Source organism: Mustela putorius, unplaced genomic scaffold, assembly GCF_011764305.1.
Source record: "Mustela putorius furo isolate JIRA1106 unplaced genomic scaffold, ASM1176430v1.1 tig00000992_pilon_pilon_pilon, whole genome shotgun sequence".
In the NCBI taxonomy this organism is placed as follows: domain Eukaryota; kingdom Metazoa; phylum Chordata; class Mammalia; order Carnivora; family Mustelidae; genus Mustela; species Mustela putorius.
Genome location: NW_025421526.1, coordinates 2,022,758 through 2,046,730, shown reverse-complemented (window position 1 = coordinate 2,046,730; position 23,973 = coordinate 2,022,758). Strand labels below are relative to the sequence as shown.

At 43.7% G+C, this 23,973-nt stretch overlaps 1 protein-coding gene across 1 annotated transcript in view; it reads left to right on the top strand.

The window, feature by feature from the left end:
• COL5A2 (collagen type V alpha 2 chain) overlaps positions 1 to 23,973 on the top strand; it is a 137,516-nt gene that overhangs the window by 63,470 nt on the left and 50,073 nt on the right. The window contains exons 2-9 of the mRNA XM_004763364.3: positions 6,228 to 6,452; positions 9,054 to 9,067; positions 13,565 to 13,597; positions 14,659 to 14,691; positions 15,664 to 15,717; positions 20,590 to 20,700; positions 22,227 to 22,304; positions 23,867 to 23,911. Coding sequence (XP_004763421.1) covers positions 6,228 to 6,452; positions 9,054 to 9,067; positions 13,565 to 13,597; positions 14,659 to 14,691; positions 15,664 to 15,717; positions 20,590 to 20,700; positions 22,227 to 22,304; positions 23,867 to 23,911 — 593 coding nt within the window. The remainder of the gene's footprint in view (positions 1 to 6,227; positions 6,453 to 9,053; positions 9,068 to 13,564; positions 13,598 to 14,658; positions 14,692 to 15,663; positions 15,718 to 20,589; positions 20,701 to 22,226; positions 22,305 to 23,866; positions 23,912 to 23,973) is intronic.

Below are 23,973 nucleotides of genomic sequence, written 5' to 3'. Positions count from 1 at the left end.
CAGAATAAATTCCATCTGTCCCTATAAAGCTATTATTCTATCATGGGGAGACAAACAATAAACATAAATACAATAATATAGTAGGCCTTAAAGTGATAAGTACTATATTAAAAGAAGAAAAGAGCAGGTCCTGGTGGATTGAGAGTGACATGGGTGTGTGTCTGTGTGCGCCAAGTTTCAAAGTTCTCGTGAGGTGGCTAGAAGAGACTCTGTGGGGAAGGTAACACTTGAGCTAAGCCTCGAAGGACATGGTGGAAATCTGGAAAGCAAGTACCATATATGGCTCAGAATTTGCTGCGGGCTTCATGTATCACCAGACCGTAGGAAAGCCCCGATACCACCCATTTGCCAGAAAAATAGCTGGGCAGATTTTTGGTTCTCCTCTTTATTTCCAGCAGTATCATGCTGGGGAGAGACGAACACACCGACTTCATTCAAGGCAATTCAAGCCGGTTCAGCATTCAGGTAGGCGCGTCGGCGTAGCCCAGCTGGTGTCGAACTCGTGCCCTGAGGGTTAGCATTTGGGACAAGCACTGGGTTTGCGTAGGAATTCCTACTGAAATCCCTAATGTTTTCAGCACAAGGCAGGCTTCACTTTCCTCGTGGTGCTTTTCCAGCTACGCCCCAGCTTGAGCCGTTTCTGAAGGAAACAAAATCGGTGCCAAACGCATTAGCGGACGCAGTGGGTTTTCCAGGCAACCGTCGAGCGTCGCCTGCGCGTGTCATTCCCGCTTCTCAGTCCGGCCGCAGTCGCTCAGACTTCCCCACACATTGAAGAAACTTCCGTCGCCCCTAACATGAGAAATCTTCCTTTTAATTCTTCCATTTCAACTCAATGGAACCAGCAGTTTTCCTTAGCCGAGAAGCCTTCGCAAGGCGCCGGAGAGCTGCCCCTGGGTCGCGGGGGTCCGCCCGCTGCAGACGCGCGTCCGGCCCGTACGTCTGTCCGGCCCCTACGTCTGTCCGGCCCCGTACGTCTGTCCGGTCCCGTACGTCTGTCCGGCCCCTACGTCTGTCCGGCCCCGTACGTCTGTCCGGCCCCGTACGTCTGTCCGGCCGAAGCGCTGCCGAGCGAGGCCGCGTCTCCTGCTTCTTGGATGTTAGGTCATTTTTCCAAACTTAATTGTTATTGTATCACGTTGGCATGTAACATAGGGTTGTCCTTCGTCATCTGGAAATGTGACTCCGCTCGGGTCATCAGCGTCCGCCTCTTCCCGCTCCGCGGTGCGATGGGGCGGGGCGGGGCGCGACGGAGAGGACAGTGGGTGACCTGCTGCGTCCGACGGCGGAAGCCGGCAGTGGACCGAACCGCCACGGATGCGGACCCGGAGGCCGACAGGTCCCTTCGCCGTCCCCGGCGGCTGCGGGCGCATCGCGGCTTCGCTGCGGGACCTTCGCGCGGGGAGAGACGACCACGTGGCGCGCCGGCCCCGACCCGAGACCGGGAAGGACGAGCCGCGACGCGCCCACCTCTGGGTCCCCCTTGGATCGACGACGCCCGGAGCAGGGGGACCGAGGGGTCCTCGGAGGGGTTTCGGGACCGAGGCCCGCAGCTGGGGAGGCAGCATCTGGGGTCCGGCGCGGGGCAGCGGACGCGGCCTCGGTGGCCGTCAGAGACTAGAGACACTTCAATAACTAAAGAAGAAACTTTAAATAGAGAAACTTCAGAGAATGTTGGCCCAGACCGTCGTGACCCCGCGGGGCTGGGCGGGGAGGGCGGAAGGGCCGCAGCTTCTCTGAAAATGGGGGCCGTGGGGGCGCACGCGGCCTTCGCGTCCGGTCGTGCAGGCGTCTGGGTATGAGGGACAACTCGGAGGACCCTCAGGCGACCCTCAATGACCCGTTCCATTCAACACGGGAGTCCCATGCTGCCGTCCTCTCCGAGACGCGGGGGAAGGGGCAGGTCAGCATCTCAGTGCGCACCTCAGCGACCCGCCCCTGCCCCTCCCTCCCTTGCGCAGTCGTCCCCCCGCAGATGCGTCCGTCCAAGTCCGATGATCTGACCCTGGCCGTGGAGGTCACTGAGAGGAACATAGTTCTGGCTCCCCAGGAACTTACGGTCCAGTGGGGAAAATTACCGGAACAGACACTGGCCTGAAAAGATTTAAAATGCGTGTGACGTGTGAGGACTCGGCACTATTTCTGCCGGGAAGAACTTCCCTTAACGTCCAGGGAATGATCAGCATAGGCTCAGGAAATTTTATTTCATGGATTTTCCAAAGTGTTTAATAAACCCCAATAATTTACTACACAGAGAGAATCACATCTTTCCTGGGAAGTCAGTGGTTTCAATATGGCCATTTCTGTGCAGGCTTTTTTGTACAAATATGATTCTATAAAGGAATGTGGACCTAGGCTATGGCCGGTAAGTGACCAGCGGTTCTGGGGACGGAATTTCTAATTATCTGTGATAATAAGATGGTAGATTTGGTCTGCCATCTAGTGATTAAAACTGAATTCTTACAACTGCATTTAAAGCACATGAAAGCTTTATGAGAAGACACGTCTTTAAAGATACGTGAGAAACAGGGCACTCGGGTTACTCTGGAGCACAGTGTGGTCGGGTAAAATACATCTCGTTGCTAAGACATCGGTGCCAGGACATTTGTGGTGATGACTTCACCGTGGACTGGTTCAATGCGTTGGAACATGGTAAGGGTAAAAGAACCCTGCAGCTTGGAAGACAAAATTTTTGGAAGTTGCAACACCACAGAAGATCACAAAATAATGGCAGCATTATCAGACATCTACCAGTCCTACCAGTCCTCCTCAATTTTAAGAAAATTTAAGAAAGACCAATAGCAAATGACACGTGTCACAACATTGCAGTTTGGGAATGTTTCTTTAAGATTTTATTTAAAAAATTGCTTACCCACATACTTTAAAACCAGTCATTATTTAAGTTCCAGGCCTTATATCAAGGTTCGTGTTAGCTTGGGTTGATTTTTATGACATGTGTAGAGGAATCAGGACAGTATTGAATCTCTCAGAATGTCACCTGAACATTTCTATTTGTTTTTCGTAATATTGTCATTTATAAAATACTGTGTCATGACAACTTCGCTGCAAATTGTCTACAATTTTGCTTTCTATTTTACTTTTCTTCTCATTGAAGTAAACATCTATGGAGAAAACAGCAGGGCCAACCTAATCATCAGGCACACAACTACCATGTACAAACCCGAGAGGGGCAAGCCACCCTGTATTTTCTACTTGGTGTTTCTTTGTACATGTCTTTCATTCAAACACGAACAATGAGGGTTCGCCGAGGTTTTGGGCCCTCTGTGATGTGTGTGGATCCTTGTGCGGGGGAGGAGAAGACAGGGTTTAGCAGTAAATGTGGTTTTTCATCTCCTTGCCATTTAAAAGCATTCCAACTAACTTTCCACATCATCTTAAATTTAATTATAAATTCTCCGGGGAAAAGGACCAGTGATGACTCATGGTCTATAACTAACTTTTAACATTGTCATTTAAGGAAAGTCCTACAGCGGCTCACTTCTTTGCCCCTGGGTTGAGGTCATGCTGTCTTAAACTTTCAGGAAGAAAGTGACCTTCTCTGAGTTGACACAGAAGAGAGAATGTGTCTTTTTATTCCCACCTCAAAGGAACCACAGAAATCAGGATAAATCACCCCAGAAGAGTCTCTCACACATTTTAATGTTATTTAATTGACAGCATTATTTCACATCAGCTCAGTTTTTGTATTCTCTATTTCTACTTCCCTAATTGTTTATTGAGGTCTACCTCACAATGATAATATGACTTTTTGGAAACAGAACAGATACACTCTCAGGACTGTGCATCCACTTAACTCCCAGGAAATATGTCAAATACCTTTGCCCCTCAGAGTGTGGGAAGGGAGAAGCAAGCTGCTTGAATTACAGTGAATCTCTTTTTCAGCCAATGGCATTTAGGGTTTGTGACTGGATATTTCTTTCTCAGCCATAAAACTTAATGAACCAAGTTACTCTTCAAGTATTTACCTCACTCACTTGTGCAGTAGACGATAGGTCTAAGTCCATTTCTGTACAGGGTGTGTTTGGCAGAAACGTTCATCATGGATCTACATTGTTTTAAAGTGGTTTTTCATCTAAGAAAAACGGCTTGCCTCACGGCTATTTGATGCACAGATTTCTTAATTTACTTCAAGACAGTCCCGCATTACAGCACGTTAAGGCATGAGTTCTGTTTTCTTCCAGGATTAAAATTCCTAAAATACGCAGAGTCAGTCCTGATTGCATCGGCCATGTGTTTTGTGATAAACTCTTCTGCTGAAGCAGCAGCAGATTAGAAACCAGGCGTCCAGATCATCCCGCGCCCGGCTCGGAAGGCGCGTGTGGTGGCGGACAGCAGCTCCCTGCCGGCCGCAGGGCTGGGATGAAGGCCTGGACACGTGCAGCCAACGTGTTCCAGGGAGTGAGAAGAATGTTGCCCAAGAAAAGCTCTCTAGAGTTAGGGGATGCATATTTGGGTCAACGTCTTTCCCCTGAACTGAAATTTTTATCCGTAGCTCGGCACAGAGTGCATCGGCAAACAAGAAGCTCTTTCTACTGTAAGACTTTTTCTAGAGACAGACAGTCACCACGTTCATTGTGGTGAGCGTTTTCTAGTGTATTTGATTGTCGAATCACTACGCTGTACACCTGAAAATAGAATATTGTATGTCAACTACACTTCGATTAAGAATAAAGGAAAATTATAAATACTTTTATATACCAATCACAAATGCCTTTTTAATTTTTATTTTAGTTTTAGCTTTGTACAAAGTTCATGTCCATGCGATGAAGTGAGTGAACCATAATTTAGACTCATGGGCACATTCCTGTCTACCTTTGAACAACTCTTTGTTGAGTGTTGGCTCCCGGCGAGGTGTGGCGTCCAACTGTAGAAATGCCATGATGAACAAGAAAAACTAGTCCTTATCTTCGTGGAATTTACTGGCAAGGGAAGGAGATAAGAGAATAAACAGATAAAAAGAGTAAATTGATACCACTTGTGATAAGTTTGATGAGGGCACTGATTTATCCTGCCTGTTTACATTTTGGAAACTGGTTAATTAGCTGGTGTAGAAACTGGACGGGCGAATGGGCTGCGCAGAGGCTCACTCTTGTCGAGCAGCCGGAACGGTGGGGGCCGGGGACAAGCAGACCACAGCAGTGAGCTCTGTGTGTCTGGAGGGAGGAGGGAGATTGTGCAAGGACACCGGGAAGGGAATCTTTGGGCTTCGGAATTTAAGTAGTTTGGAGGAATCTATAGGAGCTAAGCAAGGATGATATGATCCGTATTGTGATTTAAAATACTGTAGTTTTGTTTCTTAAAAGACACAAAGAAGTAATATATTTCTCTTACAATAATTGTATAATAGAATTGTTATATGTATAAATGTGTGTATGTATTTTCCAAATCGGCATTACATTTTCATCTAAATGTAGACAGTATCTGGCAGATGCTATGTGATAGCATGTATTTTCCAAATCGCATTACATTTTCATCTAAATGTGGACAGTATCTGGCAGATGCTATGTGATAGCTTACTGTACTGCTGTGGTCGTGACTCTCCTTGATGACCTTGGACTGAAGACTACATTGCCCATGTGAGCTTTGCTTGTCCTTTGTGGCTTAGTAAGCACCTGGAGCTCAGCAGACACATCCCATGAAAGGAGACACTGTTTTTCCTTTTCTAGCTTATGTTTAAAGCTAATTTTTAAAAACCCATACACTTTTTTCTTTCTTCACGGAATAAGAATACATATTGTCTTCTGTTGTTGCTGGATTTCCTAATCTAAAGTTTCTAGTGGTTGAAAATCATGTAAGGGTTCACCAAACACAGAAATTATATATTCCCCTTTGAACTATTCTTCTCCTCACCCTTTCAAATTTTTAAAAATGTGATCTTACTGATCTTCCTGTTTTGGGTTACTTAAACCTTCACAATGAAATGTTTTGGGAAACACTACCTGCCATCTACTTTGGATCACTCTCCCCTCCCCTGTCTTACGAGGACGTACATATAGCAATCGTTTCACTGTGAAGTGCACGTCGCTTCGTCTGTAAACGCCCGGACTGAGTCCATCCGTGTTTCACTCCTCAGTAGGTTAGTGCTCAGCCCAGAATGGCTGGACCCACAGGATGATTCACTTTCTTAAGTATTTTCCAAATTCCAAAACTTCAGAAGATTACTAACCTCCTTCCCCACCCCCTGCATCTTTTTCTTCTCATTCTAGAAGGATACGGTGAGGAAATAGCCTGCACTCAGAATGGTCAGATGTACTTGAACAGAGACATCTGGAAACCTGCCCCTTGCCAGATCTGCGTCTGTGACAATGGAGCCATTCTCTGTGACAAGATACAGTGCCAGGAGGTACTTGAATGTGCTGACCCTGTAACTCCCCCCGGAGAATGCTGTCCCGTCTGCCCACACACAGCTGGAGGTGGCAACACCAATTTCGGTAAGAATGCTTCAAGCCAACCCAGAACAGCCCAGTGACTCATCATCGTTCCAGTGGCTTTTGCTCTCAGAATTCAGCAACCAAGAGAATAATGAAGCCACTCGTCCGTCCGTGGTGTTGGGAGTTAATGGTTTTTCTCACACCTTATCTAATGTTACTGAGAGGGAGAGGATAATTTCCTGTCTTCTTAAAAACCAGGGGAATTTGGGGCTGAATTTTGTGTGGTTATGTCTAGTTTGAGAATTTCTTATGGTCACTTCACATGGCCATTTGTTACCCCGTGCATGCTGGATGCCTCCGAGATAGTTGTCGGTATTCTGGGAGGTCTATTCATGCCCCAGAGGAGTTCTCGAAAACACATTTGTCTTCTCTGGTGCCAAGTTTGCTCTTGGGAATGGAATAATTATTTCTGATCTAATTTAATGCCAGAGCACCTTCTGTCACATCAGCTCATAAGAGCAGAATGCTTTTACCGATGGCTCAGAAAGACAAGAGAAGGAGATGGATTTCCTGAAGAAAAGAATGAAATCATTTGCTGGTTTTGAAAACTTTTTTTGGAGACAAATGTCTGTGTTTAATATAGACTATGTATTTGAATACATGTGTCAAAGACACATATTAGAGAAAGAAGTTCATATTTATGTGTTTCAATGAATTCGGATGATTAATATTAAACTCTTAGGTCATTTGCTTCAGCGGTCGTGGATGTTCTAGCGTGGCATGCGTCAGTATCAAGATAGTGCTGAGACTTATTCCCCTGCCCCAAATTCCATTGCAAATAACAACAATCAACCATATTTTCACAAAATATTAGACCCTAATTTATCAGTTCTCCTCTTAGATATCATTCAACAGTAACATTGTGCCTTGAATAAATACCTAAACTCAATTTTTAGCAATGTAGTCAGAAAGACATAATGCAAAGAATTAAAAATATGACACCTAAGGGCTGCCCAAAGCTGATGCAATCTGCTAAGAAGCTCCAGGAACAAAGTAAAATTAAACCTATGGGGCCAAGTTAATAGTATGTTGGGACAATCGTGGCAAAAAACCAAAAACCCAAAACAGTAAAATATGTGACCTTCTGCAAATAGCTGGATTTGGAAAGTCCACTTTGTTCCAAAATGAATAATAAAAACAGCTAGTAACAGCACTGATGCGAAGATACTCTAAGAAAAAAGGCGGGGGAAAAAAAAAAGAAAAAAGGCGGGAGTGTTTAGCTACATTTACAAAATAAAGAACACACTGGTAAATATATTACCACAGAACTGATTTAAAAAAAATGACCATTCGCCATAAACTAAATAAAACTTAGTGGAGTAATTTATTAAGAAAGGGCTACATTAGAAATACAAAATAATTAATGATGAGGAAAGAGGTAGAAGAAAAAAACAAAAACCATCACAGGGAAGTGAAGATGACAGAGGCAAGAACATAGGAAGAATCAATACTGCCATTAAAAAAATAATTACTTTAACGGATCTATGAAAAAAGACCATTTGGTTTTCCTTGTAATTGAAACAAAGATATTTGGCAAAAGTGAAAAAGTATTCTTGACAAAGATGCTTGGTAACTTAGTATCAAATGGCATTTCATTAACATGATGAAATATTTACATCTCAGCTTAAAAGCTTCATACTGTTTAGTACTAGAATTATTTTCTCTAAACTCAGAGACAGAACATGGATATCCATCATCACCACTACAATTTAATATTATTGAATGTACTTGAACAAACAATTAGGTAAGAGAAAAAATTAGAGGTTTAGAAATTAGAAGGAAGGAGGTAAAATGATTAGTTGCAGGAAATATAATTGTGTTCTTATAAAACTTAAAGGGAATGGAGTACAAAACTACTAAAAGAATAATTTTGTACAACAATGCAGTGTAAAATTACAAATTAATAGACTTAGCTATTTACCAACAATCACCCCATAGAATAAATAATGAGAATTAAACATACCTCCTTTGTAATAGCAACAGATAGGATAACATGGCTAAGAACAAACGATATGAAATGTACCAGATCTACCTGAAAAAACTGTAAGACACTACTAACTCAAATGACAGCTTTAAAAAATAGAATGTCTCATTATATTTTTGGTTAGAGGGGCTAGTAATAGAAAAATCAGTAAAAGTGGGCCCCTCTGGGGCATCGAAATCTGGGCAGTAGGGGAAAGTGACAGGACGGAAGGAGATTTTTTTACTCTATAATTGTATATCTTTAATGTATTTTGGTCTTTTAGCCATATGAATGAAGCCTACTAAAAAAAAAGGGTCCAAACAATAGAATATTGATTGAAGATAATTCATTACTATATAATAGTTAATTTTATCATTTAATGAGCTTTAAATGTTATATGAATGGTGTGAGGAATATTTAAGTAATGTTAGAATTTTCCAAAAGGATGTATTACTTTGCCTATTATGGGAATATTGATCTAAAACAACTTTTGAGTTCTGTCTACTGGTAGTAGGGAAACCTGTTTAAGTTAAATTCTGACATCCCAAAAACCTATTACTGAAAATAATAAGAGATTCTCAATAGCTGTTTCTCCTTAAATCAACATGTTTAATGTATTTCTTCTTCTTTTTTTATAGGTAGAGGAAGAAAGGTAAGTTTTGCTTTGCATAGTTTCATTTTTGTGAAGGGTCTTCTTCAGTCTAATACTGTCCACTTGGGAGTGTGCTTTACAGCATTTGAAAGCCTTTTGTAAAGTACAAATTACCAAATATGAATATATGAGATACTTCACTTGTAGATTACGGCTGTCTCTATTTTATTCACTTTGTTAATCTTTGTTGATAGATGTTTCTTCTAGAAGGTTATAAACCCCTTAGGGATTGAGACTATGCCACATTAACCTTCAAATTACTTGCATTTATTGAGATGTCTGGTGGCTCAGTCTGTTAAGTGACCGACTCCTGATTTAGGCTCAAGTTGGGGCCTCAAGGTCATAAGATGGAGCCCCTGTCAGGATCCGTGCTGGGTGTGGGACCTGCTGAAGATTCTCCCTTTGACCCTTTGACCCTCCCCACCTCCCTCTCTTAAAAAAAAAAAAAAAAGAGAAGAAGAAGAACAACAAATTGCATGTATTTATTACTGTGCTTAGTATATACCTTACACGCATTGGAAGTTCAGTAACTGCTTCGTTGAAGGAAGGAAGGAGGAAAGGGGGAGATGTCGTACCTACCGTAGGGTTGTGGCCCCTCTTCTGTTGGTTGGACAAGTAAATATTCACTTAAAAGAAGTAATTGAGCACTTGACCAAACACACATCACCTTTTCTTCTCTCCCCTTCCCCCAGTTCAAGGAGCCTAAAGCATAATCCCAGAAACAATCCTTACACTCAAGAGGACAATGGTATAGTATAGCCTTGACCCTAGATAGAGCTGGCCACTTCAGCCACTTGTCTTCTGGATGTGGATCATCCCCTGAGTGGAGAGGGTTCCATTCCCTTGAAACTGGTTCAGTTTTCCAGTTAATTTGAAAATGGTGGCCTTTGTTTCAGTCTTGTCAGGGATCAGGAATGGACATGGGCAGTGATCCTGAGTTTCACAGCAAATACCAGGCAGATCACCACCAACTTTAAACTGCCTTTACTTTTACATATGGTGGAGCTTCAGTAAGGTGAAAATCAGATACTCAGATAAAGCAATGCTATACATTCATGGTCGGTGAAAGCGATGCTATCAAGTGATGCTATCCTGCACTTTTTAATTAAAAGGGAAATAAAGTGTCTTACTGGGAATAAATATCAACGAAGTCATTTAGATTTGAATATATGTCAAAGGAGCAGATCTACAAATACCAGCTCACATTTAATTTACATCTGAAATTAAATCGGAGATTTCCCAAAGGCAGTGTAGCTGGGAGGGGACACTCGAAGCCGCTGCCGGTTTACCACGTCCTCGTTATGTGCTGACCATCATGACCGTCGATTATTATCAGGTGCCATCAGAACTGTCAGAGCAGAGCAATGTAATAAGAAGTTTTGCGCTTCTTTCATATATTAATCTTACTTATCATTCATTCATTCGTTCATTCTCGTTAACTCCCAAATAAGTACTGAGCCTTTGTCATATCTCTGAATGAGGCCAATGTTACAGATGATGCAATGGTGGGAAAACACTCGGATGGTCTCCATGGTAACGCCATCCTGCAAGAGTGGGGAGGCATGTCCATGTGGCATTAAGTGGTGAGTAACAGGCAAGAAGCAAAATGAAGCTGTAATTCTCACCCAGTTCTGAGTATTTGAATGTTAAATTTACCAGTGGGTATGAAAATCAAATTTAGGAAAACCTTAGACAAATGATCATTCCATGTAAATTAACTTATTCAAAGCCCATATTTAAAAAAGCAATTAATGCTTACATTTGTGGCTTATTTCCAAAATAAGAATCATTATTGAATCATTAGAAAAATGTATTATCAGAACCTAAAAATGGAGCACTTAATCCCATATCAAGTATTGTGGAACAACAGAAAGTTCATAATAAGATAACTGAAGCCTCCCAATTTAGCTGAGAAAGGTATCCATGAGGTCCATTCTCCTCAACACAGAGGAAGAGCGAGGGCTGCATTTTAATTGCTGGTTTCTTGAAATGGAGATTTTCCAACCATTCTTAGCAAACTATTCCACTTTTCTCTGTTTGGCTGAAATAATTTCTCTTCGCTTTTGACTTGTTTTTCTAGATTTGTTCTAGAAAGGAACACTATTTTCAGCATTATTCTCATAAGGTCCTTTAGACATTGGGCACGGATTTCTCTACCCTTTCTAAACAATTCAAATTCTTTCAAACATCTCAAGGAAAGCTCTTACAGCTCTAAAGAGGCTAATTTTTATTACTTTCTGGTTATGTAAAAATAGGAAGACCCCAGGTAGAAGTTAGAAGACTTGGAAATGCAGAAGTAAGCCTGCCCTGTTTTGCTGCCCATGGTTGGGGATCCCTTTCTTCTAGCCTTTCTCTTCGTGTCCTTTAGACTCTTGAATCTACTCAGGCAGTACTCCCTCCTGCTTGGGAGAGCCATTTCCCACTGCTGAACTCTAACCTGAGCATTGGAATCAGCAGGGGTAGTCAGGGTATGGTTCTGCCATCAAATCCCTTATTAAGACTATGAAGATTATAAAAAAATTTTTAAATTTAACTTTACAAGATTTTGTCAGATGTGAAGTACAACTGGAAGGATATAATTAAATCGCACCTTTCCGGAGTATGTTTAGGTGATCTAGATCAAGAGCCTGAAATATTTGTATGATCTTTAACACACAACTTTAATTTCTAGAGATCATCTTAAGATATCAACTTGAGACACTACATAGATGTTTATGAACAAAGATACTCATCGTAGTGTTATTTGTTTATTTTTTTTAAAGATCTATTTATTTATTTGACAGGCAGAGACCACAAGTAGGCAGAGAGGCAGGCAGAGAGAGAGGAGGAAGCAGGCTCCCCGCTGAGCAGAGAGCCCGACTCGGGGCTCGATCCCAGGACCCTGGGACCATGACCTGAGTCGAAGGCAGAGGCTTAACCACTGAGCCACCCAGGTGCCCCCATAGTGTTATTTTTAATTGTAAAAATGAAACTGTAATCAAAGAGTCAAATGCTGAGGTCCTGAGGAGGTGAACCAAGTTCAGGTACGTCACGGAAAACTGAGAATACAAGAATGTTGAAAGAGGTTGTCTCCTGAGTGTTGAGCATGATATTTAGTTCCTCTATTTTTAGAATTCCCTATTAACCCACATTATTTTTATTTATTTATTTATTTATTTATTTTTAACCCACATTATTTTTATAATCAGATAAATCATATCAATAAATCAGAGCAATATATGTGAAAAGAGAAATTAAATAAAATAGAATTCATTACTTTTTCTACATTTTGGATACAATCCTTAAGGTATGCATAGTCTGCACTGGCCCAGTAAAAAGCATTATTTCATACTATGTTAGTGGAAATTAATACGTTCAAGAATTTATTGAGGATTTCTGAGTGTCAGACTGAGGATATAAAGTAGATTGATCATGACCTTGGGGAGACCAACATCTCTTGGGAGGCAAACTCCAAAATAAATAATACAAGTAAATATATGGTAAAATAGAGGAATCTAAGGTACAATTCATCCAATAGTATTTGATCTATGTACCTGAAATCATGCTATTAAGAAACCAAAGTTCTAAGAATGTCGTGTACATGTCTTATATTTGCTGCATCTATTAGAAAAGCCAATTCAACCGCCTGGTGTTACTTCCCTTAAGTTATAGTTGTTTACTGTGTTATTTTTATTTTCCTATTCAGTTCATGTTTTTTGTAGATTTTCATCAGATATTGGGAATCGACTAACCAACATCACTATCTCCTTCCTGCTCACCTCCCTTCCTTCCTTCTTCCCTTTCTTTCTGAGGATGAGCACATTTATCTCCTGTAACTTCTCAGATTCCTCCATGAGTTTTAGAAAGGGTGGCAAGAGTTTTAGAAGTGCCATCGTAGTCACTAAAATCTAGGTGGCATATAGTATGGTGAAAATTCAGACATATCCAAATGTTGGGTTTCCTTTTGAGTTTTCAGTCTTTGGGCAGTTTTCCTACAGTGCTTTGACTTTAGAGATTTCAGGACAAGTATCTTCTGGTCTAGTCAATACATTAGGTTTGTTCACTGTAAAAACTAAAGTGAAATAACTTTATGCTTTTCAAACACTGGTTGATATTTTTGTGTCTTTCAGATGTCTTTCTTTTTCATCAATAATGCTGACTACTGCAAATACTGTTTCTTTTATCATTTCCTTTTCGCTTTACATTTTTTAAAAAAGATTTCATTTATTTATTTGAGACAGAAAGTGTGTGAGTGAGAGGGAGAGCAGGAGCAGGGGCAGAGAACGGGAAAGCAGATCCCCTGCTGACCAGGGAGCCGGACCTGGGGCTCGATTCCGGGACCTCAAGATCATGGCCTGAGCGGAATACAGATCCTTAGCCACCTGAGTCACCCAGGCGCCCACTTTTTACTTTTCCTACATTGAAATTCCCAGTGTTTATATGGAATATTCTAGTAAGATATGATTGGGTTCCACAAACTATTATATTTTGATAATTGAACATCTTTTTGCTTCACAGGGACAAAAAGGAGAACCAGGATTGGTGCCTGTTGTAAGTATATGTGTTATTTTTCCTCGTATCTTTGACAAACTTCTAGTGTAGCATATATTAGTGCTTACATACCTACTCTCATAGAAAAGGAAATCAGTTATTTTTAACCAAGTTTTAGTATAAGACAAACAAACCAAAAGAGATGATTCTTTAATACAACATTTAATGTTTGTTTATCACAATATTCCTGACTTTTCTTGTCCCATGACTGAAAGTGGACATCAGGGTTTTACAAAGTTAAGCACATTATATATGGATGTAAAACGGTAGTTGAGATGTATATCTTTTACAGCATAAATAGCCATGTGATCCACGCAGAAGGCAGGATTTAATGGTCCACATTTCTGAAAACATGTCTTGTCAGTATCCTGATTGACATTCCATATTTTGTAAGAATTCCTAAGATTTACCTAGACTTGTGCATGATCAAAAAGTGTATTTTAAGTAGGATGAAAACCCTTTAGCCGCCAGGCTCATGATCTCAAAGGAGTTGCCATCACTCTGTCAGTGCATGTTGATTTATTCGACAGCGTTTGCAGTTCTGCTTTGCCTTGAAATTGGCCTGTTTTTAATAAAGATTACCTAAAAAGTAAATCATTCATTTGTTGTCTTTCATTTAAAAACTCTTACATGTACTTACTATGTCTTGGGGGCTGTTTTAAGAGCTTTAGAAGTATTTATTTGTCTGCACAACAGCTCTGCTAGGGAGGTAGTTTTAGAATCCTCATCACCATTTTACAGGAGGAATCAGGCACAGAGAGGATAAGTCCAAGGTCATGTCACTGGGAAGGGGTCAGGTTAGTTGGGATTTGAACCCAGGCCTCTCGTCTGCAGTGCTGTTGCTCTCAGGCAGTGTAAAATACTCCTGCCCTGTATTAGAGTTTAAATTAGATAATGTCCTAATGCGCACTCAAAGAGGACATGGGCATCAACTGACAACCTCCATTTGCTCTAAAAAAATTCGCTGGGATTTTTGTCGTTATTTTTACTTGTTTGACTATTGATTTTTTTAAAACTCTGTTGAAACTCCCTGTTTACAGATTATCTTGTTTATCGTTTAGGTTACAGGCATACGTGGGCGTCCAGGACCAGCAGTAAGTAGTTTCTTCCAACTTTGGTGGGACTCTTAAGTTCTTAGAGATACTGAAAATCTTTGTGAATATTAAACCCATCACAAGACAATAGAATGTAAAACCATGAGGCTTGGCTTCTTGAAACCTTTGGTTTTGAAACATCTTCATGTTTAAGTGTTCCTTCGCATCAGTGAATGATGCATAAAAGATCATTTCATTCTGAAATTGGTGAACCCTATTATTCCTTTGCGTTAGTGCCACTATTGGTTCTGTGAAAGGCAAAGTGATCTGTTGTTACATCATTAATTTTAGATTGGCTTTACTCATGGAAATTAGGGCACACCGGTCTATTGTTTGACAATGATTAAAGGTAAACTACTTTATCTGTTTAATGAAACAAACTGTTAATTTCATCTGTTAATGAAATTAAAGCGTATTTCCATAGAATTTGAGAGATTACACATCAGAATAGCATATTACTGATTTAGCCTGAAAGATTACTGATTTCAGGTTTGGAGTAGTGGTAGCATTCCTAGGTAACTAGATGGAGAACACACACGTACCTTCCCTCAGACCGCTGATAATTTGGGGTTTGCACATCTGTGTAGTTCTAAAAATCCAAACTGTGAGTTTTTGTGGCCATCAGTCCGTGGCAAAGGCTTGCTTGGGACAAGACAGCATAAATGAACCTTGTAAGTTTTGCTGTTATCGTGCAAGTAATATACTCGGCTCACTGGGCCCCACGAGGCTATGATATACACTTAATTCTTTAATTCTTTACAGGCCTCTAACCCTCGTGGCTGACATAAACAGCCTATCTGTGTGCACAGAGCTTTTGTAGGCACATGGCTTTACTTTCTAGAGTCTTCAACTGAAGACGAGTTAGAAGAGTGATATTTCTGTTTTTCAGTTTTCTTAGACGAGCAGACATTTAAAACAAAGCCATGTGAGGTATGTGTGTTTTGCAGTCATAGTCCTCATTTTCTGTTTCAGGGACCTCCAGGATCACAAGGACCAAGAGGAGAGAGAGGCCCAAAGGGAAGACCTGTAAGTCGACAGCAGAGCCGCCTCTTTTGTGAGCTGTGCCCGGTACCCAGCAAGCGCTTCGAGCCACACTCCCTGGGCGCAGCACACAGTTGGTGGCACTGTTTCTCTCTCAGCTCTATCAGACGGGGCAGAAGTCAGGTCATGAAGTGATTGTGTGTCTTTTCTGATTCAGAGGAAATGTCACATGGTAATAATGTAGTGATGCCCTATTTCCTTTGTAGGTAACTCAAATGGTGTTTCTTCTTCAGGAGGTCAAACTAATAGTAGAACCTAAGGAAACATCCTGAATACCTCATGTTTTCAGCAGTTGTAAATCACGAGTGAACAATGCCAAGAACGTACGGTTGAGATAAAACAGCCAGTTCTGTGATCAGTAGTTGCTCCAGGAATAACCGAACTGGATAAAGGGAAAAACTATCAGAGGACGAAACGTTCTTTCAAACAGTTGTGCAATCAATTGATTTCCCAAGAAACCCTCTACCTTTTTTTTACTGCATAGACGTTACAGAGTCTTGAAAGGAACCATTTTAAAAAATCAACAAATCCATTACCAGAACAAAGGAAACACCTTTAAATTTAAACGATCAACTTTATACCCTTGAGATAAAACATGAGGAGATTATCAAATACATGCCAGTTGTGTTTTTCTTATTACCAAGTCCTAGGAGAGCACTTCTTTTTAGATCTTCCCTTAGAAACTGATGTCTTTCATACATTAAATGAGTGCGTTGATTTTTCTGTTGCGGCTATCATCATATGTTTTCATCAGAAAGACGTGTGCTGTTCAGTCTTCTCATGATAGCTCCTAAGTTTAACTCTCTAGATTTTCGACCTTCCAAACCCGTGTTTATCCATATTTAGGTGGGAGAAATAGACAGGAAGGAATTGCAGGGAAGCAACAAACAACCTTGAATTTATAAATAAAGAAAAATGTCGCTAGGAATTCGTGCCACTTTGATGTTATTTTATGCTTCTGCCCCTCTGAGCAAGTAGAGCGTGAGGACAGTACGTTCTTCAGACTGGGGCTGGAGTTAGGGATACGACAGTGCCCCGAGGAAATGGGGCTCGGTCCTCCAGGTGTGTCGGAAGGCTGTGTTCTGACGACCTTACTGCTGTGCTACGAAGCTGCCCCACCAGCGTCGGCAGCCGGAGCACCGTCAGCGGCCCTGCAGATGTCCGCCCAGGGTCGAGAATGACAGAAGCGGATAGGAGACGATTTCCGTTACGGGAAGCCTAGGGGGCCGAGCGGGAAATGATGTGCATCCGTGTGCTCGCGCCCTCGTAACTGATAACGCGAGCCCAGGTCTAGGTGGGCGTTACTACGGAAAGGCGGGCGGACCTTCAGAATTCCTTGTGAGGACGCCCGAGTCTGCTCGGACCCCATCTTCTCCACTTGACATAGTGTGTGATGCGCTCCACTGCCTGTCTCGGTTAGCAATGAGACACTCAGGGAGGACTCGGGTGTGTGTGTGTGTGTGTGTGTGTGTGTGTGTGTGAGAAAGGAGTAGCTATTTATTTGGAATTAATAATCTTGACAGATGCCCAAACAGGACATCTGTTCCTCTCTTAACCCTAACAAGCAGTGGTGTGATGCTAAGTGTTTAACTGACTCGCGACAAAGTAAATAAATAAGACGTGCCTGGACTTCTGCTGAGTTTCCTGGGGTAAACGCTTCGGACATGGCCAGTTCCAACATGCCAGCAAGATCCTGGCGTGACGCCACGAAGTACCCGCAGGCAGAGTACTTTGCCTCAGTCCCAACACCCGGAGAAGCTGCTCAGCAGACGAGGGCTGTGGCGGGCAAATTGGGGGGCGCTGCTGCACCCTTAAGTGCGTTTCCCCCCCGCTTGCGTTGGCACAGAAGCCACCGTGGAAAGGCGCTACATGTTGGTGTTGGGGGCCACGTAATTCCTCCACGTCGTGGGAGGGTTGGCAGCGTTTCGGATTTCTACCCACTAGATGCCCGTGGCGGCACCTGTGCTCCTCCATCTCTTGTGGTAACTGGAATGTCTCTTGATGTCATCCGTGTCCCCCCGGGGGAGGGAGCAAAAGTGCTCAGGACAGAACCACTGCTGTAGACACGCTCACGAAGCCTCCGTTCCCAGCCGAGGACCCCTGGGGCTGTGTCTCGTGTGTCCTTGGGTTTAACCAGGTTCACCTGGTGACTTCACAGTGACAGACCGGCAGTCCCCAGCAGACGGAGGTGGCGCGCGAGTTCTAACCGCACGTGACGTTTAGCCCCTGTGGGTCTGTCTCCTCATCCGCAAGATGGGAAACGTGCATCTGACAATCCTACCAACTCTAACGTGTGTGTGCGTGTGTGTGTGCGTGTGTGCGTGCGTGTGTGTGCGTGCGTCTGTGTGTGCAGGCGTGTCTGTGTCCGCGTCTGTGTGTGGGGTGTGGGGGTGTGCACGAGTGTGTCTGCGTGTGCATGAGTGTGTGCGTGCTCCTGCTGTGGTGAACACTCCTCTGTGCTGGTGGACGTTTAAAGGCCGCCACCTCGTGGCCGCCTGTCAGTACTTCCCACTGCGGCCGCGGCCGAGATCCGAGCTGGGACTGGGGGTTGGGCCGGAAGGAGAACAGAGAATATTTACCTCAGTATAAATGTACATAATTCGGCTCACTTGGAAATATGAAAATACGCATTTTAATGTGTTCCCAAATTATAGTTTTTGTTTTCAGGGTCTATCCGTAAAACTGCTCATCAACTGTTTTTCTGACCTTCACTTCTAGTTGTGTTCACTTGATTTTGGATACTTTTCATACATTTTTATTAATTTTAATCTCAGTTCGCATAAGATTCAGTCCCGTAGTCGACATAGAGGGGAGGCCTTGGAGGCGCAGAATGCATGTGGAGTCGGCAGAGAAGCTGTCCTCAGAGCGGACTTAATTAATCGCAGAGCGATGCAGAAAGGACTTGACTTTTGAGGACGAATATTACCCAAACTTCTCTCTGCTCTCATGGGCACCACATGTGGTTGTTGGTGTTGTCTTCAGAAATCCCCCTGGGAGCAGAGATGTCGTGGCTCACTTTTTGTGTCCGATAACATCTGGTTGTCAGTTAGCAACTTCACATTTCAACAAGACACAGTTTTGCACACCAGCCTCCTTGAGTAGACCTGGTGGCGGGTGTTTCGGTGCCGCCGTTGACCGTAGGAACCTCCGGCTGGTGCGGCTCCCATTCCTGTGACCAGGAACCCCACACGGCGACAAAAACCCACCTCTCGCCTGTAAGAACAGTTCGGTGAATTGACGGTGGTTTAGCAGTTAGTGTTTGACTTGGTAAAGGAGGAGTATGATTCTCTAAGAATTGAGTCTCTAAGTGTGAGTTTTTCAGATTATCTCCTTCTATTTGAATAGACAAGTTCGCCTATATTCCTCCGTTCCTAGAAGTGAACGTAGCTCTGTGAATCCGTCTGAATGCTTGAATATACTAATTACTGAACAGCTATTCTGCCACTGCCCCAAAGCCAGCATGCAAACTGCCCCTTTCCCACCTCAGCCTGTTTCTTCCTGCGGTCCCGGCTCACATTCTGATGATGTGTGAGCCCCGAGGTATTCCCATGGTCAGGCATGAGAAGCGGCTTCTTCTAATAAACTCCAATTCACTCACCATATCTTTCTTGATCCGCACTGTTAATCATAAAAATCATACTGACTTTTCAGTTCTTCGGTCCCTTCTTCCCTGTGAAAGTCTGCTAAGACTCTTGAGGGTTAAAAAGTCAGAAAATGCTTCACAAGACTCGTGGGAGTGATGAGGCCGGGGGTGGAGCGTTTCCAGAACTGAGGACGTGGCTGTCCACCCAGGGGCCGTCAGAATGCGGCTGGAGCTGGGTGGAGCTTGGCAGGGAGACGTGGTCGCTTCTCTGGGAACTAGGCTTGGCTGGGGCACTGGGCCTTTCCCTCCGTTTCTCACTGGTCTGGTTGACCTTTGGGGGTGGGAAGGAAAATAAAGTAGGCCAGACTTGAAGAAAGAGGACTGAAATGTGAAAATATAATAACATACATTGTGTTGACTGTGTGCCAAGAACTGTACAAAACGTTAAAACATGAGAAAGTGGAAACCCATAAAACCCCGCCCAGGGTCTTTCCGATGTTTTTTGGGTGGGAGGTTGTGCGGGCACACACTGTGATCTAAGACGGACAAGTGAATGCAGAGATTTTGGGTAAACACCACAAAACCAACCACCTAGGGAAGTTTATTCTGGAATGCCGGTGAACGGAATACCATTTTATAATTTCCCAAGAAGGCTCATTCCTGGGGATTTAATACATCAAAAGTCAAATGTTCACCCGGCATGTACCGCGCCCGACGGAGCGGCGGTGGCCGGTCCGGAGTCAGCAGCATCGGCGCAGCTGGCCGGATTCCTGTGGGTGGCCGATCGCTGCGGGTTTTTTTTTTTTTTAAGCAGGACTTTATTTTTTGTAGAGAGGTTGGAATTTCACATCAAAATGCAGAGGCGGGCGCGGCGAGAGGTCGTGCGGGCCCGTCGGGTCCATCCGAATCCTCCCCACCTCCCCGCTCTCGGCCGCCCGCATCGGAATCCGTCGTGGACGTGAGACTTGCTCCCGCGGGCCGCGCGCCGTGGGCCTGGACGCGTGTGCCGGCACAGATGCTCACAGTATCACACAGAGAGTTTTCACCTAAAGCTCCTCTGTGCTCGCCTTTTCCTCTCCCCACGCCCACCCCAACCCCTGGCCACTGCTCGTCTTTTTACTTCTCCAGAATGACCCAGAATTGGAACCGTACATTAAGTCCACTCCTTTTTAAAATAATGAGCACTTCAGCTGCCTCAAGAAGTCCGTGCTTTTAGCTTTCTGCTGAGTACGTCTCTGGCAACGTGTTCTAACTGGCGCTGGCTTGTCCCCCAGGGTCCTCGCGGTCCTCAGGGAATCGATGGAGAACCAGGTGTTCCCGGTCAACCTGGTGCCCCGGGGCCTCCGGGACATCCGTCCCACCCAGGACCGGACGGCATGAGCCGGGTGAGTTCCATGCGTTATTCGGTGTATTGCTTAGATCATATGTCAAGTTTTGAAATGGTCATTTCTGAAGGACCGTTGACTTCGCTGTGTCACGGTAGTTCCGAGTGTACAAGGTAGTGATGGACAGTCCCGACCGTCCTCGTGCTCAGTGCCGGGCGTGTGGTCGCATCTGTCCCACACAGCACGGTCACGGTGTTGGGATTCCGTCCCCTCTGCCACACTTCTCGTCCCTGCGACTTACGATTTTATGACCAGAGGTTCGTGCCTGTTTCGCCCATCCCCCCCACCCAAGTTTCTGACTGATTGTGACTTCAAGTTGTCCTAGTGCGGACGTTGGCCTCCGGCGGTGACAGCAGGTGAATGAGTGCAGGGCCGCCCCGCAGCCACCAGAAGACCAGGGACTGCGCAGGGACCGTCGTGCGGCCCCAGACGGCCTCCCTCACGTGCCACGCCACAGTCCTTGTGCTTCCCACGCCCGCTCGGTCGGTTCTGAAGGGCCACGGACACGCTCCCTGGTGTGAACTGAAGAGCAACATCTTCCTCCTTCTGCTGTTCTCTGGACTCAGAACGCTCTGGTCTGGGTCCTGCGCTTCCCAGGAGGGGGACGACACTTCCAGTACGATGGATGGTCGGGGGCGGCCCCCAGTGGACACGAAAATGCTACTTCATGATCTCCCAAGTTCAGTTTCTCGCCAGAACAAAATAAAACAAAATGTCTTCCTGTGTTTGCCTCCCTGAACTCATCGTGGCAGAGAGGGGGTGTGGAAGAGACATAGTGAGACTACAGGACATTTGGAGCCTGACATAAGATTTTTGTTTTATCATAATTTATACTGTTGCTTCTCAACTGATTACAGAAGGAATTGCCAACTTATATTTTTAAAACAATATGCACATTTCCCCCACTAAAATCTGGAAATTCATCGAACTCCTGGCATACATATGGCCAGTTTGGGTCAGTTGTGTGGCCAGAGTTTTTGTGAGGTGAAAGAGAAAAGATAAAACGTTGCCAATTCTTGGAACAGCCAGAAAGTCATCAAAAGGGTCATAAAATCTTTATCAACTTGTATGAATACGGTTAAAGTTTGCTGGTCATGAGCGAAGGAACAAGAATTCGATCTGAGTGAAACAGCCTGGAATGGAAACCGTGATCTCCAGGAGAAAGGCTCGGAAAGCCTCTGTCGGGCTTCGCTCAGCCCTGGAAGGACGTCAGGTGCGCAGACTGAAGGCGGACGTGGGCCAGACGGGCGGGCCGGTCCTGTGTCTACCGAGCGGGACGCGCCCGGCCCCGAGCCGGTGGCTCTGAAGGAGCTTCGCTGTGATAGACTCTGAGGAACATTGTTCGATCAATGTTCGAGGAAGCGAGGAAGAACACGAATCTCTTTCTGCACTTTAAAGCCAAAGTGCAAAACGGTTCTCAGCAGAGTCATTCTATGAGAATCCCGGAGAAGGTGCAATTGTCAGTTTAAAACCTTCTCGCTCTCTGTCTTCCACTGTGGGAGTAACACGAAACATTGCTTTTGTAGCCGTTTTCAGCTCAGATGGCCGGCTTAGACGAGAAGTCCGGACTGGGGAGTCAAGTGGGACTCATGCCTGGCTCTGTGGTAAGTAGAGATTCGACTGATAATCCAAGTTCTTGTGGAAATAACATTACGTAAAGCAAGGTTTGAATTAGCTGGTTAAGAAGTAACATGAATCTTCTAGAACACACCCGTCCATCCATTAACTCATTCAACTTATTTATCAATTAATAAATAAATTGTACCAGCTAGCAGCCCAGGGGTGTTCCCTTCATAGATGTGCGAAGAACTTGTTGATTTTAAAAAAGGGTTGCCTGTATGTTTCATTTAATATTTGAAGAAAATAAAGAATTTTAAAACCTATAACCACCGCCACCACAAAACCCGTGCTTTTGATGGTGTTGTTAGAAGCAGTGATTTGGCAAAACTTTGACATGGGAAATTTTGCCATTTTAATTTTCATTATTTCCTGCTTACTATCCTCTAACTGCCTATGCCAAGTCCCATAAAGCTCCCGACTGGGCCTAGTAGCCCTGCCATCATCTTCTGCATTTTCTTCAACTGCCAAGAAGGGGCCCATTTCCTCTGGGCAAGTGCGTTGACCTGGGTCTTTGGAGAACACATTCTCACGGAACACATCAACATTCGTATGACCAAGGCTCCCATGCTTTTTGCTGATGACATAGTTCAAAGGCTAATGGGATTTCAGGCAATAGCAAGCGTAAAGTTAAACCACATACGTAACCACCCCTGTCACCCATCCTTGAACATTGTCTTCCTACTAGCAGTGTGGCTCTTTCAAGGGTTACCTGGGGATATGTTTCTGAAATGTATGTGTTTATATCCATTTGAAGTTCAAATTGCATACACGTTTATTTTTTTACAGGGCACTTTTGTTTTCTTCCTAGCTAAAACCCCGATCAATTCAAAATAAAAATTAAAAATTTTGCCATAAGAACGAACCCAATTTTGATTTAATTTGTTTCCCTTTTTCTGTCATTTCAAAGATTTTATGGCTCTATGGTTAATACAGTTTTTAAAAAGGCGTTTTCTTTTTCTTCCCTTTTTCCTGCCCCAGTGTAATCATTTCTTACTTAGATGGGGAAAGCCTATGTGGATACTTTAAATGTGTGCTATGAAAGAAGGAATAATCAAGAAATCTCAGTGCCATAGATAAGTTTACATTTAACATAATCTAGTCCATATCACTGATCGCTTCCTAAGTGTTTAATTTAGTGCGCTCATTTAAGTTACAGGGGTTGATCTGCTGTGGGACTGAAGAACTCACTAGACAGTTTGAGAATCACTTTCCCCTGCCAAGATTTTTCTTTTGTTGGATATTCTGGTTTAACAGAACCACCCCTTGAGCACGCAAATGCTCTTGTCCCAAAGGCACTGATGGACACAGGCATATTCCTCTTTCTCTTTATGAGAGTGAAAGTATGTATAAAATCATCCCAAATGTTGCCCAAACTTCAATCTCCTTGAACTCAGCTGCGTTCCAGATGAGGACAAATGGAGCATGTCATCATCTTTCACTGTCAAAGCTTCACTTTTCCAGATTCTAAGCCTGATTCAACATTTTTGAAATGTTTGACCCAACTGTCATGAACACTATGGAACTTTTCTTCTCATTTGTTTTTAAGGGTCCTGTCGGTCCAAGGGGACCTCAAGGCTTACAAGGGCAGCAAGTAAGTCTTTTTATAATTAAACTTCCTACTATGGCAAAATAAAAAAAAGTACAAGGAAGGTC